Source organism: Solanum dulcamara, chromosome 4 (genome assembly GCF_947179165.1).
Source record: "Solanum dulcamara chromosome 4, daSolDulc1.2, whole genome shotgun sequence".
Classification (NCBI taxonomy): domain Eukaryota; kingdom Viridiplantae; phylum Streptophyta; class Magnoliopsida; order Solanales; family Solanaceae; genus Solanum; species Solanum dulcamara.
Window position 1 is genome coordinate 1,655,901 of NC_077240.1, and position 17,600 is coordinate 1,673,500.

The following is a 17,600-nucleotide window of genomic DNA, read 5'->3' on the forward strand; positions in this document are numbered from 1 at the left end:
CTCTTGTTGAAAAAATTACACCAAGGCCAAATTCGATGTTGAGAAGCTTATCTCAGTGGTCTAGGGGTTCATAATTATGTTTGTGGTCATGATTTGATTCTCCTTGGGTTTAGTGGTTACCTTCATTTTTTTTTACTTTTCGGCTTTCCCAACTGATAACTCTCAATTGTACTTGGGCCAGTTAACATTTAATACCCATATCACAAAAAATTATAAGAGTGGGTTGAAATTTGATGATAATTAATTAACACAACTGTTTCTTTTAATTTTTTTCATGAACAATATTTGCATAATTATATGTGAAAAATTCTATATTATTTTATGAAGGATATAATATGGAATAACAAAAGGGTACTATTAATAAATATGTTTAAAAGCGAAAAATAACAAAACTAATAGCTTGATTGACTAAATTTCAAAAAATTGTTATAATGAAAAATATTTTTTATCAAAGTATTTTTGTATATTAACAATTTGTGTTTGACTAATCAATTTGATTTATTTATTTATTTATTAATATTAGATTTTTATTTGTGCTTGATAAAGATTTCAATTTTTTTTTTGAAGAAAGTTATAATTTCAAAGATAATATATGATAAAAAGGACATTAATTAAGAAAAAATAAAATATTGTAAAGTGAAAAAAAAAGCATAATAAAATTTAGAAAGGGCTGAATGTAGCGGGAAAAAAGTAGTAAAAATATTAAACACAGAATAACTAAATGAATTAAAATTTAATAGGTTAAAATTGATATTAAATTTCACAGCCACACTCTCTTTACTTTATATATATTTTGAACCTTGAATCGAAATACTGAATTCGCCACGTACAGTGCTCCATCTTAAAATATAAGGATTACTTTGATTCAAACTAAGAGCCCGTTTGGATTGGCTTTAAGTTGGTCAAAACCAACTTAAAGCCCTTTTTAGCTTTTGGACGTATTTGCCTAATGCTGACTTTAAGCCATAAAGTTCTTAAAGTCAGTCAAAAATGAAAAGTTAGGATTTCTAACTTTTTTTTTCCAAAGTGCTTAAAGTCATTTTCTTTGACCATGAAAATTACTTTTATATCCCTTATATTTTAACTAAATTCCCAAACTACTTTTTTTTATTCTTTTAACCCTAAAATTCACACCATAAGCACTTTTATCCAAAAACTCAACTGCTTATTTATAAAAATAACTTTCAGCACTTCAAAGTTCTAAAAGTACTTCATACGTAAAAGTTACCTTTTTAATAAATCCAAACGGCTCTAAGAGATAAAAGGACTATTTTGAGCTTTTTCTCGCTACAGTTCACACTTCCACTGTTGCACAGCAAGCATTGAATTTCAACAGTAGAGGAAGCAAATAGCTATGGAATCTTCTCTTCTTCTTCAAGTTTTCTTGAATTTCGAGCCTTAAAGCATAGCATATCCAATCATTCACGGCACTGCATCAATGACCCACAGTTTATATGGTATCCCTATTTTCCCTTCATTTCCCCGTGAATTCATTAAAGTTTGTGTATCTTTTTATATTCATCCAGTTCTGGTAACTCTATATTGTTGATAATAAGTAGGAATTTGGAAACCCCACTTGTGAATTTGAACTAAAAATTGTTTTTTTTTTGGTTGTGGGATTTTGTAGAAATGGAGTTAGGGCTGGTCACCCTGTTGAGAGCTGTATGGGTTGCTGCGACTTTGCCCGTTGTTATCGCTTTGATTCCTTCATACAAGCTTAGTTTCTTTCAACAATTCGTCCTAGGGTTTGCTAAGCGTGGCAAGATTATGCAGTCTTCGTCAAATGTAAGTATTCATTCGAAAACTTGTTTCTTGCGATGCATAGTTCAATTGCTTTAGTTTTTTTCTCTGAAATGAATCAATGTTATTAGTCGTGGGTGTGGTGTTTCGGTTACCGAAAGAAACAGCGTACCCAACGACTAGCTCAACTTTCTGTATTCCCCATTTGAAACGGCCTCCGGGCATCCGCCGGAATAATCCGACAATACGATGAAATTCTCTGAAAATACAATAGTAACTAAAATGACAAATGGATATTTTTCCCCTCCTCAAACTGCATCCGAACCTGTTGTTTCAGACTCCCAACCCCACTGGTCACGACTTCCAGAACTTAACTGTATTCTGGCATGTTAACAATCGAAGATCATGCTTTGTAATCCATTCAAGCTGAACACAGAACTTGTTAGTTCGGCTTGCAATTTCTCCTACAGCATAGTAATTAGTATCTTAATTGTTTTAGCTCCATGACTAAAGAAGTGAGATTTAAGCCACCTGAAGATGTTCATAAGGGGAATGTAATGGTCATTGGCACAAGGCTAAGGGTTTAATTGCTGCTAGGAAATTGATTTCTAGGCTTTGAGGTTGTTGTTCTTGAAGGAAGGGTCTACATGGTGGCATAAATCGAACAAAGAAGATGACTGGTGTCTTCTTGCTAAACGTTAGAACTGTGTGAATCTGGATATTTGTTCTAAAGTTGAAGCTTTGTTTAAAAATTGTTAGTTAGGGTGTGTAAACTAAGGCAGGCAATGTTGGATGAGGTTAAGGGTGTAGAAGTTTTATTTGGTACTCTGTCAGAGGCGCTTAGGCATGTGAACAAAGTGGCTGAAGATCCCCAAGAGCAGATGCTTTTGGTTGGGGTTTGCTAATTTGCAGTATGCTAATGCATCGTTGATGTCCAATTTGTGGATGGTGTTTTCCGACAAGGATGATCCTCATAACATGAAGTTGTTAATTGCTTTATCCCTGAAGGAAATGAGGAATCGAATTTGAGGCGTGAGTTCTTTCTCTTCTGTAGTTAGAATTTTGCTCTCAGGGGGAGCACTTCTTGTTGCTCCAGCAATAAAATTTGTGAAATATTCCTCTTGAATCTGCTGGGGACAGGATCATTTCTGATATTGCTCTTATTCCTATGTTGCAATTGGAGCCTCCACAGATGATTACTATGTCCTTGCTGAAAGTGTTGGACAGTGAGTTCTCTTTGCAGGTGAGGCAACTATAAACAGTATCCTGCAACGATGCATGGGGCTTTTCGCAGTGGGATGAGACATGATGGAGGCTGCTCACATATGAGAGTAGCTGATAGGAGGTCCATAGCTCCAGCAGAGAAATCAAATAATTCTTGTTAAGAAATCATTAGTGTTGATAAGTTATTTGAGACTTCAGAGTTTGGCAGTTTCTCTGTGTTTTATGATCTCAGGTCAACTGACCTGCTATCTAACTGCAAGGGGAAACATCTCTATTTTTATACAGTCTGATCCCCCGAAGGCTGGTACTGGAGCTAAGCAAATTAGAAGGGTATCTGAGGAGGATACAAATGTTAACACGTGATTTTGGGGTGAAATTGGGTGTTGATCGTATCCGATGCTGCAGGATCTTTAAATCATCTTCATTGAACCAGATAGACAACCTCCATTCAAACTGATTTAATTTGAATATGGCTTGTGAAGATTCAGGGATACAATCCCTATCAAATTGAACTGGTTCAATGTTACTAGCAGAGTGTTGTACTGATCAACTTTTGGTAGTTGTCTGACTGATACATTGGTGAATACTGAAAATGTACTTTCAGAACTTTGTGACATCACTGACTAATTTGTTCATTGAATCTCTCTCTCTCTTTTGGTAGGTTTCCATCTTCTGAAGCACTAATATATTTTTCTTGATCCTAGTGTGTCTTCTATCATGACATGTTTGCCTTGCACTTATCCATTCAACTTTAGTAAAAATAATTCTGTTGTTTGAAATAAAATTCAGTTTGAATTATTTGGTGACGTGTCTTGTTGCAAAGTTTTATTTCAACTATATGATCACTTATCTCATGTTACGAGCTAAAGAATGTGGTATTTGCAACCCTTGTATAAGATAGAATTGACCCTCAAAGTACTTGTATAAATAAAGTAAGTTTGTAGTTGCAATGCACAACTGTGTTATATGGATAATGACTAGTATTATTTAAAATATCAGTTTGTTTCTTCTATGGCAATAGCTTTTTTTCTATGAAAATGAAAAATTCTGCAACTTTTAAAAAAATAAAAAGTTTCTGCAACAACTTTATTGACCTGAAACTCTTTTTGGCCTGTTTGTTCAATTGCAGAAATTCTCTGTTCCACAGAAACTCTTCACTCACTTCTATATTCTAGCTTTTGTTTGGACAACACTTCTGTTAGCTGCAACCTGGCTTTATGCTTATAGTACAATGGCAAAGATCTCAGAACCATTGCTTTTTTCTAGTATTGCTAGCCACTTGACGGGAGGATCGCGTATCTTCTCTTTGCACAGTTCTCATACATCAAAGGAACATAGAAGCAGGATTGCTGTATCGATCTTTCTATTTTTATTAATGGAAGCTCAAGTACTGCGGCGCCTGTTTGAGTCAATATATGTGTTTAAATATAGTCCTTCAGCCAGGATGCACATTTCCGGCTACCTCACAGGTTTATTGTAAGTTGGTATCTCATTTTGTCTCTTTTTCGTAAATATTTCCATATTTCTGTCAGTATTTTAAAAACGTTTTCGGGGCGAGCCCCCGGGCCGGACGGTATCAAAAACGCTCCGAGGCGCAAATTAAAGGCGTAGATCCATAGGGCGTAAGTCCTAGAATTTGGGGTGTAAGCCTCGGGCTTAAAAACGTAAGTCTTGGTCGTAAAAACGTACGCTCCAGAAGTTAATTTTTTTTTTGGTTTTTTGTTTTTTAATCCATTTTTGTTTTAAATTATATTTTTTTATTATTGGTGTAATGATATTTACTGGGTTGTTGTTGTTGTTTGGTGTAATGATATTTATATTTTATGTTATCATGCCTTTTCAGGTTATAGTGATTTATTCTAAAATGTATAAATAAACTCGTATAGAAAATGAAATTGCTATAAATAATTTTTTCGATAATCGTGTCTAAATTGATTGGATAGATCTTTCATAGCACTATATACCTGAGACAATTTTATTATTTTTTTGGTCATTACTCTTACACTTTTTATCTTTCTTCTTCGTTAAAATATATAAATAATAATTAGTGCAAATATTAATTGAGGGTGAGAAGAACTAGTAAATATGAAATGTACGATAATTTTATCTTAAAGATTATTTTGGCTATTATCATTTTTTTGTGTTGTTAGTTGTTACCTTTCTCAAATAATAATTATGATATTTTTGTTTCTATATTATTGGTTATTTATTAAAATTTATTTGTAAAATCATTGAAAGTTTTACTTTTGCTTATTTTCTAAGTAATAAAATTATAAAATTGAATATACATGAGATGTACGCCCCGTAGATCCATGAGTATGCCCCCGTCCTTTAAAACACTGATTTCTGTTGCGTTTTATTAGCTGGTAAGTAACATTCTTTGCCGTAGTCATGGTGGATTGCTAGTAGACTGTCTAAGGGTACAGCCGACTCCTGTTGTGTTCCGTGTGTCTCTGTTATTCCTGTTTTTGTGTTATTTTCTTTTCTTTAATAGGAAATTCAATTTTGGCAATCATATATTTACTTTGATCAAAATTTCCATGGCCTAGTAAAATGGTCTAATCTTTGAGCATTAGGTGTCTATCTTTTTATGGAGCATAAATTCTTTATCTATATGTAGAATTTCCAACTAGGCTTTATTTTTGATAAACTGCATTGTAATTGTATAGTAAATTATTTGAAATGATTCACACTTTATAGAAGTCTTAGCCCCCGTTTCCTGTTTGGTGACAACACTTGTGTATTCTCTTTTAGTGCTTAACTTCTTATAATTTCCATAACACATAAACCCCAAGTTGTCAGATGGACAAAACACTTGCTGAATTTTGTCCTTTTTCTTGATTCAAGCTTCTATACAGCAGTTCCCATCTCTCTTTGCTGCAATCATGCTACAGAGGTATACAAGTTTGGGTTGAGTTTGATTCAAGAGTTTATTGTCAAAGGAAAAGATAGGATGCTAGCAACTGAGGTTGATTGGTGGAAATTTTTTAACCCTCTCATGCAACTACGATGGTACTCATGGATTGGTGCAGCTATAGTTTGTTGGGGCTGGATTCATCAATGCCGTTGTCATGCAATTCTAGTAAGTGGCATGTGCTATTGAATATAGATTCAGATTTGTCTTTGAAGTTAGGAGTGTCTTTTGGTTACTTGGTTATGACATTATGTGCTTGTTCTTGTGCCCTACCTCCTCTGTATGAGAATTTATTAGTTATCATAATTTATATCGTGGAACGAAAAAGGCTACTGGTATTTTCAATAAAAACCTAAAAGAGGTTTCAACTGTAGTCTAAAAATTGTTGAAAGTATTGATCATATTTCCTGTCACCAAATGGTTTTGGTCTCTTAAGCCCTTCTCATTCACTTGAGCTCACCCATCTTCATCAAATAGAGCACGATTACCACATTACAAGAATTGAAGTTAAAAAGCGCGAAATAAGTGTGGCATATTGAGAGTAGCTATCCTTTGACTGAGATAGCTCGTATTTAAATAGATGAAGCAAGAGCACTTCTGATTTTCAAGTTAGAGTCAACTGCCTTTTATTTGCTTCCATGCGATTTTGTTTGGCTAAATGTAGCAGGGGCTATTATTTGCCTATCAAATAAAAAAAAGGTAGCCTGGTGCACAAAGCATCCCGCTTCCACGCAAGGTCCGGGGAGGGGCCACACCCAAGGGGTTTGATGTAGACAGTCTGGCCTAATGCAAGCATTAGTATCTGCTTCCACGACTGGAACATGTGACCTATAAGTCAAACAGAGACAACTTTATTGTTGCTCCAAGGCTCCCCTTCACCTAAAAAAATATATGAAAATCTCAATCTCAATCTATGCAACATAGTTTCTAGGTGCGGAAATGGACTAAAGCTAAGTATATCAATCGTGCCAGGCTGGTCAAGGTTGGAACAAGCTCGGAATATGGATTCTTGACCTTAAGAATTTTGTAGGTTCTAAATGTGGATACATGTGCATGGGCGATGCCGCGATGGATCTCACCACCATTAAGACTCACTATTAGAGTTACTTCTTTTTCATAAGGCACATTGGCGGTTAAGAGGTTGTGAGTTCCTGACAACTGTAGCTGCTCTAGATATTATTACTGGATGTGGTTTGACTTTTTGGTTGATTCTCATCGAGAGATTGCAAATACAAGGATGAACAGATAGTGAGGTTGATGTGATAGCATATGATGATAATACAATTGTTGAATCAATAGCCTATGAAGGTGAATAACCGAACTTATTCACTTCCTCTTAGTCTATGTAAATAAATCTTATACGCTGGATAAATTCAGTGCAACAAAAGTACATGAGCTTATAAGAGGTTTGACTAACTTCTGTCCGTTGCTTCATTCTGTTGTTTTTTACTTATTCTGCTGGTTCTTAAAATTTTCTTTAGTAAATTTCCCTGTCAACATAAAGCTATTTCTCTTTGAACTTGACAGCTGATTCTTTTATTATGTTTGTGACTGTTATTGAGGCGTAGTTGTATGCTTGTGTTGGTTATTTCATCTTCATCATTGCGATATAACATCTTTATATTGCCAATCAGGGGTCATTGAGGGAGAACAGAGAAGACAGTAATGATTACGTAGTCCCTTATGGTGATTGGTTTCAATATGTTTCATCTCCACACTATTTGGCTGAGATTGTAATTTCTCTTTCTCTTAGTAATGTTGTAGGAGTATTTATTTCATGTCTCAGTACACACAAGAAGCTACAGATCTTTGTCAGGCTCTAATTTACAAGTTCCTTTTTGCTTTTCACTTGTACTTAAGGTTATATATGCTGGCTTTGTGGTTGCTAGTGGATGTTCGGATCTCACGATATGGCTACTCTGGGGATTCACGGTACAACTCTATTCAAAATCTTGAGAAGTACCCCCACTTTCCTACCCTGTATCTTCCGTGTTCATTTCATTTCTGCAACGTGATGCATCGTGTTGCAATTGCAGGTGGCAAATCTTGTCTTAGTAGCAGCAGAAACGCATAGATGGTATCTGCACAAGTTTGACAACTATCCTAGGAATCGTTTTGCTATTTTCCCATTTGTTTATTAATGCTTAATGACCAAGTTCTGCTATATATATGTAGGTTCTGTTAGCTAGATGTGAATTGTTTCCCTTTTCTTTTGTTTTTTCCTGTTGCTTTATCTATCATCTAACATAAATGAATGAAATTTGTGTGGATGTTGCAGAAATAAAATCACAGAGGTCATCATTTTTACTGTTTGACCTATAATTTTCTATTGTTTGCCTTGTGTTTTAACTTTTTAAGTAATCCGCCCAACTTGTTCAACTTTAAATGGGTGGGACTTGACAGATTGAATGGAAACCTGCACATTGAAATACAACTTAAACCCCACATACAATATCAAATTTGAAGATTGAAAATTTTATACAAATTGAAAAAACTTTTTAAGCAAATAATTTAAGAAACATATATTAATTCTTCACCTCTGAGATAGAGGTAAGGTCTGCCTCCACTCTATGGTCTATGGGTAATGTTGTTGTATATTAACTCTTCACAATTTTCTCAAAAATCAAGTAAAACAGATGGGAGGATGAATCATGTTGAATGGGGTGGGTTATTATTATTATTCGATCCATCTTGACTTTGAGAAATTATTACCCAAGTAAATTTTAAGTGGATTAAGACTTAAGAGTATGTTTGAATTGATTTATTTTAAGTACTTTTAAGACAATTTTTCAGCACTTTTAAAGTATTTGGGAAAATTTAAAAAATGTTTATAAGTACTTGTTTTTAAAACAAAAAACAAAAAAAAGCCAAAAACCATAAGTTAGAATTTCTAACTTATGAAATAAGTCTTGACCTGTTTTGACAATCTAAACAGGAAATTACATCCAAATAACCTTGAAAATAAGTGGGTTGACCCCCAACACCCCGAGCTTGTCCCTTGGGCGAACCTTCAAGGTCAAAAGTCAAAAGTCATTAAACTCAGAAGTTTTGCACAAACGGAAAGCGAGATCAAAAGTTCAAGAATCAAGACCACCCATGTCCGAGGCCATTCCCCAAAATTTGACTATACTACCCATTTGCAACCTCTAGCTATTGTGCAAAGAGTTGAATATTTCGCAGCATTTTAATAGCCGATAGTTTTATTTGTCGTTGGATGGGAGATGTGTTGCCCCAGGGGAAAAGGGAAATGCACACTCCCAGAAACTCAAACGCCATCCATCAGCCTTGGTACACAAGTTCCAAATGAAAAAAAACATAACTACATCATAGGTAGAGCAGTGAATGGTCTCTCTCATGTCAACATAAACTCACTTTTCCATATTCAAATGAGATGCTCGTCTAAGTAGCTTAGTACCCTATCCTGGTGCCTTTGGAGTCAAAATGAGACATGAAGCATGAAACTTTTAGGCATACAGATCTATGCCCCAAAACTTTGCAGGTTGGTTGGTCCTATAGTTGCGGTCCAAACTTTTGATGAGGTCCATGTCTTCTTTGGTGAGCTCGAAGTCAAGAATGTTGAAGTTCTCCTGCAGTCTCTCCAGTTTAGATGATTTCGGAATCACAACTGTGTTTCGTTGGATGCCCCAGCGCAGAATAACCTGGGCCACAGTCGTCTTATATTTCTCAGCTAGACCCTGATGCAATAAGTAATACAAAACAACCTCAATTACATCAAACCAGCAAATATGAATCAAAATTTTTGTGAAACTTCCAGAAGAACAGTTCACAAAATATGGAAAATGTAAGAGCACAAGGATTTACTTTTAGAGCCGGATCCTCCAGGCATGACACTGTACCAAACCATTCAGTATTAGCGGCAGCACCACCAAGTGGAGTGTGTGCTGTAACACATATGCCATGCTTTTGGCAGAATTTGACAAGAGATTCACGCTGGAAATAAGGATGAGTCTCGATTTGATTCACAGCAGGCTTCACCTTGGAATATGCTAAGCAATCTCGGGTGAGAAAGATGTCATAGTTGCTGCACATCGATTCCCATTGCAAGAGTAAGAATAAAAGACCATTAGTTTCAAAAATAATTTAAATTTTAAAAGCATAGCATGATGGCATACTGCTTGCGCCTAAAGTAACGTTGTTATACACCATAACTGAAAGTAAACATGTAAAAGTTGTACGTGATAGAGCTGACTTTTCACAATTTTATAATTACTGTATACAAAAGGACTTTATAGAAGAATGTGTTCATTTCAAGCAATACTAAGCAGTTAAATCTATGATTTGTAATATGCAATTTTTCAAAAAGTGCTTGTATATGTATTAAAGAATTCAATTTCCTTTTTTAGATTTGTTTTTTGTTGAAACACTATGTATTTGTCAGTGCATTGGAGCGACACAAACTAAGAGGAGGAAGCTGCTAGTTAAATGGCCAAACAACATCTGGTTTTTGTCAACAATGCCTTACTTCAGCAATAAGATTATCCACAGCACGATAGTATCAATAAGCAGAAGAATGAATCTGCTGGCCATAGCAGCTGAATAAAGGGATACAACTTTTTAAGTCGTAAGCCTACCTGATTCCTATGCTGCGAACCAAGCCCAGGGATACTAGATTTTCCATTGCATGCCACGTAGTCTCCAATGATATGGTGGTATCTATATCAAGAACACCATCCTCACCCAATGCACTAGATGTTGTACCAACTCCTGAATGCATAAGCAACACAATGAGCCATTTCATAAGTCGAGAAAATTCTTTGGTTTCAAGATAGAGCCAAGATTAACATTGAGTATCAATTACTAGATGTTTAGATCAATACTATATGTATTGAAATCAAATATTGATTTTGCTGAGTAGTTAATCTGGGTTTTCAGTTGTCTAAAGTCAATCACCAAATAATTGGAAATCAGAAAAAACATCAATATTTAGCTCACAATCACTATGTGTCATTGATCCAAGCAGGATAATTGTCGAAATACCAGCTATTCGTTTTTGACATACAATTATCATGCACAACATCCTTCAGTGTGAGATGTGCAATAAGCACAATAATCATGATCTGAATGATAAAAATGCAATAGCTAATGTGCCATATCAGCCATAAGTTATGGTCTGCCACTCTGCCCCCCCCCCCCCCCCCAATCACTACTCAAAAAAAGGAAATGAAAAAAAAAGAGATAAATGCACAAAGGTTTGAAGAAGTCGAAGGTAATAAGACCAGAAGATTTACCTGTATGTTTTGTGGCTACAGGGAAGTGAACAAGGTAGAGATCCAGATAATCAAGGCGTAACTTCTTAAGACTGTCTTTACAGGCCTCAAGAACATGACCATGGTCAGAGTTCCAAAGCTGCAAAAAATAGAGCCGATATTCATTGCCAGCTATATGTAATTCTCAGCAAAATGTTAAAACTGAGTTGACAGATGAAAGTAACATTCTTGCACTAACCTTGGTTGTAATGAAAAGATCCTCCCTCTTCACGAGCCCTGTCTGAAATGCTTCTTCGAGTGCTTCCCCAACTTCAGCTTCATTTTGATAGTCAGCTGCAAGCATTACCAAATGTCAGGTCACACTATTCCAAGAACATATTAGTAGCTAAAGATACATTCAAAAGTTAAGTTGAGCAGTGAAGAGTAGCATTACACCTATTACATGTTTGTAACAACGCGCACCACCTTAACATGAACATACATCTTTGAACATTTTTTTTAAACATAAGGGTATGTCCAGGCAGCTTACTTGTTCCACCAGGTACCTACCACTAGCAGATGTACGGATAAGTGATAACTATCCCCACCAAGGCTTAAGCAGATGTGGAAGAAACCTAGTTATTTTTATTAAGTATTCCTTTTGTTTCATTTGGGACTTAACCATTTACTAGTAGGGAGCAAAACTCTATTTAAAAATGATTAAGGAGGGGCCATACCTAGTGTTCTCAAAAGCAAAAAGCACAAAAAGGTTCTAATCTCTATCGGGGCTTTAAGGGCTGAGCCAAAATCAAGCCTGAGCTTTAATGAAAAAGGACGCAAATATATATGTTTAGTCAAGAATAATAATCATAAATATGCATAACAAATATATGGACAATGAAATTGAAAAATAAAATAATGATAAAGTAAAAAATCAATTGTTTGATATAGCCTCTTGAGTAAAAGCTCATTGCCAAGGAAAAGTATGTCTTAAGAAACTTGATGATGACACATTTAAGCACATAGGCGGAGCGCTCAAACATATTTTGAACTTCGCTTTAGGGCTCATACAATGGTCATACAACTAGTTATAACTTATACTAATAGTAAAAGTACAATCCAGAATCACATACAGCTAGCAATCCAAATGGAGGAACTTTTTCTATCTAATCAAGAGTGAAAAGTAAAATAATTATTTTTTTAAAAAAAAGTAGTTTACCAGCACAATCAAAGTGACGGTAGCCAATCTTGATGGCGTTGATGAGAAGATCTTTTATATCTTTTCCTTCCATTCGCCAAACACCCAGTCCCACAATCGGCATCTTGTAGCCTCTGTTCAGTGTTATCGCCATTTCTGCTGAATTTTTGTTGTTTTTTTCTTTTTACTTTCTTTAGGACTTGCTTGCTTCAATGATGGAGGTTTTGCTTCGATTTATATATACGGGCCTGCAAAATCATACTCTTAAAAGGAAGGTTTATGGGCTCCCAATTTTCTATGTTGGCCCAATTAGTTTTCCCAGCATGTCAAGGAAAATGACAAGTAATTGAAAAATTAGGGGTGTTCATGGTTCGGTTTGGATCGGTTATTGATTAAAATCATAACTAAAATAATTTAATTGGTTTTTAAATGTCTAAAACTATAACCAAACCACATAAAATAATAACCACCGGTTTGGTTATTGTCGGTTTGGTTCGGTTATTCGATTTATGACTAGCCAGGACAATTCAAATATTCTCTCTCTACATTCTTCAAATTTCTTATGAATCTCTTTTTTCCTCACGACCCACAAGGGCGAACGTTGCTACATATTGAGGGAAAGACATGCTGATGGCAAATCAGGTGGACCAAACTTGCAACGCAGTTTAGATTTAAAAAAACAGTCAAACAAAGGTTCCAAAATACAAACAACTTTGTCAATTAAAATGAAAAAATTAGATATTTAAACTAAATTAACTAGAGAATCCATAATATAATCAAAAGTTGGGCTTGGATTGTTGGACTTGGACATATGCTGCTTAGTGCTTACGACTTATTAGAATTTAAAGTTGGGCTTGGATTGTTGGACTTGAACATATTCTTTTAAGACATGAGCCTTAAAAATAAGTAGATCAAAATTAAATTAATAATTAAAAGGTATAAAATATTTTTAATTATTTATGAAAAGCTAATATTATACATATAAATAATTATAAATTTTATGTATATAATTATCGGTTTGGTTCGATTATTTATTCGGTTATTTTTTACTATAACCATAATCAAACCAAATATTATCGATTTTTCAAAAATTTAAAACTAAATCAAACCAAACCAAACCAAACCAAATATCGGTTTTTTATTCGGTTTGATTAAATTTTCGATTTGGTTTTGGTTTTAACCAAAACTGTGAACAACCCTAATTGAAATGAATTGAGTTTGTATATCTGATGATAGAGTACTAAGCAAAGGATCTATCAGAAATAGTGGTCAATGAGATTCATGATTTTTCAAATTCAACAGAGGCAAAAACGTTATAATATATACAATGGACTACGGTTGTCAAAAAATACTAATATTTGCAAATGCGAACTTGGTTTATGTCTAAATTAACAAATAGGTAAGTCCTCATAGTCATTTTGCCCAGAGGTTTGCCAAGTAAATAAAAAAGTAGAGAGGTAAGACCTCAAAAAGCGCAGTTTAAATGTAATGTACTTGATAAATAGTTACAAGCCTTAAATTTATACATAAAGGGCAAATGGATTTTTTCTTTTCCAAGAAAATCTTAAAAACCAATGTGTGATTGATTAGGCAGAAACAAAAACATAAGCTACAGCCCCATCTATAATATTTTCATTACAGTTTGTCCTTTTTGTTAGTCCAAAAAAGAAGAAAACAAGAAACAATGTAAAAACACAGCAACTGTTTTTGCCGATAAGAAATTCTAGAGAATCTCATTCACTGTACAAAGCATCACTAGAAATCTGTTATCTTCATTCCTATGGGGCAATTCGTATCTTACCAGCACAAATAAAAGCATACTCTATAACAAAAAAACTGATTTGTTATCTTACCACCATGTCCTACCAAACCAAAAAAGCACAACTATTTTTCTGTTTCAAAGGCTATCATCCGAATATAAATCAAGACATCATCATCCATGAAAAGGTTGAGAAATTCATCTTTTTTTAAAAAATATAATCTAAACAAGGTCGCTACGTGCCAAGAACTTAAATGATACAACTCCACCTACCCCCTTTGTACGAAGGAAAAGTAGAGTCTTAATGATTTAGGCAACTAGCACGACATTATCATTGACGAATCTAAGCCACAAATGGTCTTGATGATAAGAATCACCACCTACCTGGCTACCCACATAAGCTGCCAAATCCAAGGAGGTTTCAATTAGAGCACTAATTATTTATCTACATTCCAAAGAGAGGACCATCATATGATACTAAAACAAAATGCATTAACATAAGGAGGAAAAGAGGCCGAACCATACATGAAATTGATTCGGTCCTATCTATGGCCCCCTTTAAACAACAATAACATAAGCTTAGCTGCAATACAGACAGTCCCCTGGCTGCTTTCTACTGCATCTTTTTTAAAACAAGAAATGTAACATGCACCAACTGAAGGGGATTATTGAAAAAAAACAGACGACCTCAATGACAAACTAAAACAAACTGAAGCAGTTCAGTAGGACCAAATCTCATCTTCCTCTGTTGCACAATCTGCAGCATTGTCTTCATTGTAATAGTAATAGCCACCATTACTGGCAGTGGCTGCTGCAGTGAAGCAGCAAGATGAAGACGACACAAGGTAAGGCATGTTGTGGAAGGACTGAGCTAAGCTGCTAGTCAATGATGCAAAGGCCAGACCTTTTTCTTCTTCTTGTTCCAAGAATTCCTCTGCACGGTGTTTAAGAGTCTCGAACATGAGTTCAGGCTCAAACTGCATCGCCCGGAGCACATCAGCGCAGGATGGGCCAGGGACAGAGCGAGTCACAGCAAAGCTGTGAGGGCTATCGCTCTGCAACACGCGAACAACGCTTGGTCCACCAAACAGGTTGTGGAGTCCTCCGAGCGCCTCCTCATAAGCCCCACCCAAAAACATCCCCAGATAATACCGGCCACCATCACCGCCATTACTTCCCAATTCATGGAGAGGCAAGCTTGATTCGCCCCCAATGAATTTATCTACCTTCCCATCACTGTCACAAGTCAGGTCCGACAGTATTCCTCTCATTGTAGGCTTTTCATCCAGACGGTGAATTGGAACAATAGGAAACAATTGGCTGAAGCCCCAAAAATCAGGAATTGAGGTGAAAACTGACAGATTCACATGGTAAGTACGGACAGGATCAGCAACCCCAATAGCCTTCGACACCAAGTCACAAATGCCATCCACTGCGGCGAGCTGTTCAATATCCAAAGATCCATCTTTGAACTGTTCCACACATCTCTGTTTCAACTGATCCGAGTAAAGGAGACATGTATCATATTCTCCACGGACCGCAGCAGCAGATAAATTTCGGTAGTCAGCACGGGCATCTTCATTGAGAGTCTCCACCAAGGATTGTAGACCACCGGAAGACAGCTGTGGAGAAACATGAGTAGTAGAAGCAGACACGGCTTCAAAAATCAGAACTGAATGGTGAGAAACAATTGCCCTGCCACTTTCGCTGCAAATCACTGGATGCTTTACGCCCTTACGGTCACAAACATAAAGGACCGCTTGGACAACAGCAGAGGCATATTCTTCAATGCCATAGCCAACAGAGACATCAGAATTGCTTGATTTAGTACCATCATAGTCAATTCCAAGCCCACCTCCGATATCAATGAATTTCATACCAGCTCCAAGACGGACTAATTCAGAGTAAATCTGAGTGGCCTCACCAACACCATCGGCCAGCAACTCTGTTGTGGGGATCTGAGATCCAATGTGAAAATGCAATAACTGAAGACAATCCAGCATTCCAGACTCATCAAGCTTCTTCACTACACGAAGAATCTGAGTTGTTGTCAACCCAAACTTACCTTTTTCTCCAGAAGTAGATCCAAAATGGCCAGAATGCTTAGTCCTGAGTTTAGCACGAAGTCCAATTACGGGACGGACAGCCATCTTACGGCTGATATCAATCACCAGGTCAAGCTCCTCCTCTTGTTCAAGAACAATTACAGTGTTCAAAAGGAGCTTTCTTGCGACCAAAGCAAGCGAAATATACTCAGTATCCTTGAAACCATTGCAAACAAGAAGAGCATCAGCACTGCCCTTGGAGAGACAGTGCATGGCCAACAGGAGCTCCGGTTTAGACCCAGCTTCCAGCCCAAATCGGTATGGCGATCCAAATTTCACGATATCTTCCACCACGAACCTGTCTTGATTGCATTTCACGGGATAAACACCTTGGTAGTGAGCTTCATAGCCATGGGAAGTAACCGCCATGTCAAAAGCTGATTGCAAAGACTCCAAACGGTTCTTCAGAACATCAGGGAAACGGACAACAAGTGGCATTTGAAGCCCAAGCCCACCCAAATTTTTCGGGTCAGAAGCCTTCTTCACAACCTTTAGAAGGTCAATCTCCTGGTGAGGAAGAGTATCCGTACCATGTGGCCGGACGGAAATATCCCCAGAGGAGTTAACGGAGAAATAAGGAGCACCCCACCCAACTACCCGGTACAAAGCAGATGACAGATCCGGAGACCAATGGGTACCGGCGGTAATAGCGTTTGTCGATGGAGGTACGCCGGAGGAAAATAACTCCGGCGCGGGAAGAGAGCTATCCCAAGATAAAGCATAGCCGAGAGGAGGGGAAACAGTAGCGTCTACACAACAACCTAAGGCCGGCATCTCTTCCCCGATCTGTTTGATTTCTTAGGAAGAAGAAAGAATCAAAGAATCAAAAAAAAAACTAACTTAAAGGGTTTGTACAGATTGATGATTTTTTCCCAATGTTGTAATAGTTGGGGGCTATTAAAACCCGCCGAGGCCGAGGCCCCGGCTACCCCCTCAAAAGAAGCAAAAAAAGAAGTGAATCAAAAGATAATCACCTTCTAACACACTCTTACACGATCCAAAAATCCCCACCCTGACTTCAGAAGAAATTAATTTCTTGATTTAAACACAGAAAAATTAAAGGTTAACAGGAATTCAAACCCAAAATCTAGAATTCAAAAAAGAAAAACACCATACAGATATTAGAATGGAGAAGAAAAAGAAGAAGACAAGTGGACGGAAACCTAGCGGCTGTTATGGAAATTTGCGAAGAGAACGTGAAACAAACTACTATGAAGTGAGCGAGTTTTGCATGAGGCGACGACGCTTTATATAGGGGTAAAATCCGTGGCTGGGCCGTGGGCCCCATATTTCGGCCCATTTAAAGTATCCTGACTTTCTTCTCTTTTGCTTTCTCTTCCTTCTTTATTTTATGGTACTCTCTTTACGAATAATGATTATTAAGATAATTACAAGTTTAAATTTTGAGAATTAAATAATTTAAGTTTAATTATAAATTTGAACATAAAATTTT

At 36.4% G+C, this 17,600-nt stretch overlaps 3 protein-coding genes across 7 annotated transcripts; 1 reads left to right on the forward strand and 2 right to left on the reverse strand.

Annotated features, from left to right (window-relative positions):
- Window positions 1–766: 766 nt before the first annotated feature.
- LOC129885389 (polyprenol reductase 2-like) lies at window positions 767–8,207 on the forward strand. Of its 5 annotated transcripts, XM_055959647.1 has the most exons (8): window positions 767–826; window positions 1,317–1,457; window positions 1,628–1,785; window positions 4,094–4,440; window positions 5,812–6,046; window positions 7,513–7,611; window positions 7,739–7,810; window positions 7,915–8,207. In XM_055959647.1, exons 2-8 carry the CDS (start codon window positions 1,439–1,441, stop codon window positions 8,017–8,019), a joined length of 1,035 nt encoding a protein of 344 aa, XP_055815622.1. In that variant the 5' UTR covers window positions 767–826; window positions 1,317–1,438; the 3' UTR covers window positions 8,020–8,207. The 5 variants fall into 5 exon arrangements, with proteins under 5 accessions (XP_055815622.1, XP_055815621.1, XP_055815624.1 ...); XM_055959646.1 differs by lacking the exon at window positions 767–826 and having other exon boundaries at window positions 1,266–1,457; XM_055959648.1 differs by lacking the exons at window positions 767–826; window positions 1,317–1,457 and adding an exon at window positions 1,462–1,531.
- An 843-nt stretch (window positions 8,208–9,050) lies between these two features.
- Window positions 9,051–12,942, reverse strand: LOC129885390 (NADP-dependent D-sorbitol-6-phosphate dehydrogenase-like). Its single transcript, XM_055959651.1, has 6 exons — window positions 12,305–12,942; window positions 11,345–11,439; window positions 11,128–11,245; window positions 10,471–10,603; window positions 9,701–9,920; window positions 9,051–9,573 (listed from the first exon to the last, which is right to left on the reverse strand). The coding sequence occupies exons 1-6, from the start codon at window positions 12,435–12,437 to the stop codon at window positions 9,343–9,345; spliced, it is 930 nt and encodes a 309-aa protein (XP_055815626.1). The 5' UTR covers window positions 12,438–12,942; the 3' UTR covers window positions 9,051–9,342.
- Window positions 12,943–14,516: 1,574 nt separating this feature from the next.
- Window positions 14,517–17,363, reverse strand: LOC129885391 (arginine decarboxylase). The gene has a single exon (XM_055959652.1). It carries the CDS (start codon window positions 16,919–16,921, stop codon window positions 14,762–14,764), a length of 2,160 nt encoding a protein of 719 aa, XP_055815627.1. The 5' UTR covers window positions 16,922–17,363; the 3' UTR covers window positions 14,517–14,761.
- Window positions 17,364–17,600: the final 237 nt, after the last annotated feature.

Coding starts and splice junctions, on each gene's coding strand:
- LOC129885389 (XM_055959647.1), top strand. Junction 1,786..4,093: donor TTATGCAGTCTTCGTCAAAT/GTAAGTATTCAT, acceptor GTTCAATTGCAG/AAATTCTCTGTTCCACAGAA. Junction 7,612..7,738: donor CACACTATTTGGCTGAGATT/GTAATTTCTCTT, acceptor CTTGTACTTAAG/GTTATATATGCTGGCTTTGT.
- LOC129885391 (XM_055959652.1), bottom strand. CDS start 16,921: ATGCCGGCCTTAGGTTGTTGTGTAGACGCTACTGTTTCCCCTCCTCTC.
- LOC129885390 (XM_055959651.1), bottom strand. CDS start 12,437: ATGGCGATAACACTGAACAGAGGCTACAAGATGCCGATTGTGGGACTG. Junction 11,440..12,304: donor CCGTCACTTTGATTGTGCTG/GTAAACTACTTT, acceptor TAATGCTTGCAG/CTGACTATCAAAATGAAGCT. Junction 10,604..11,127: donor TGTAGCCACAAAACATACAG/GTAAATCTTCTG, acceptor TTATGCATTCAG/GAGTTGGTACAACATCTAGT.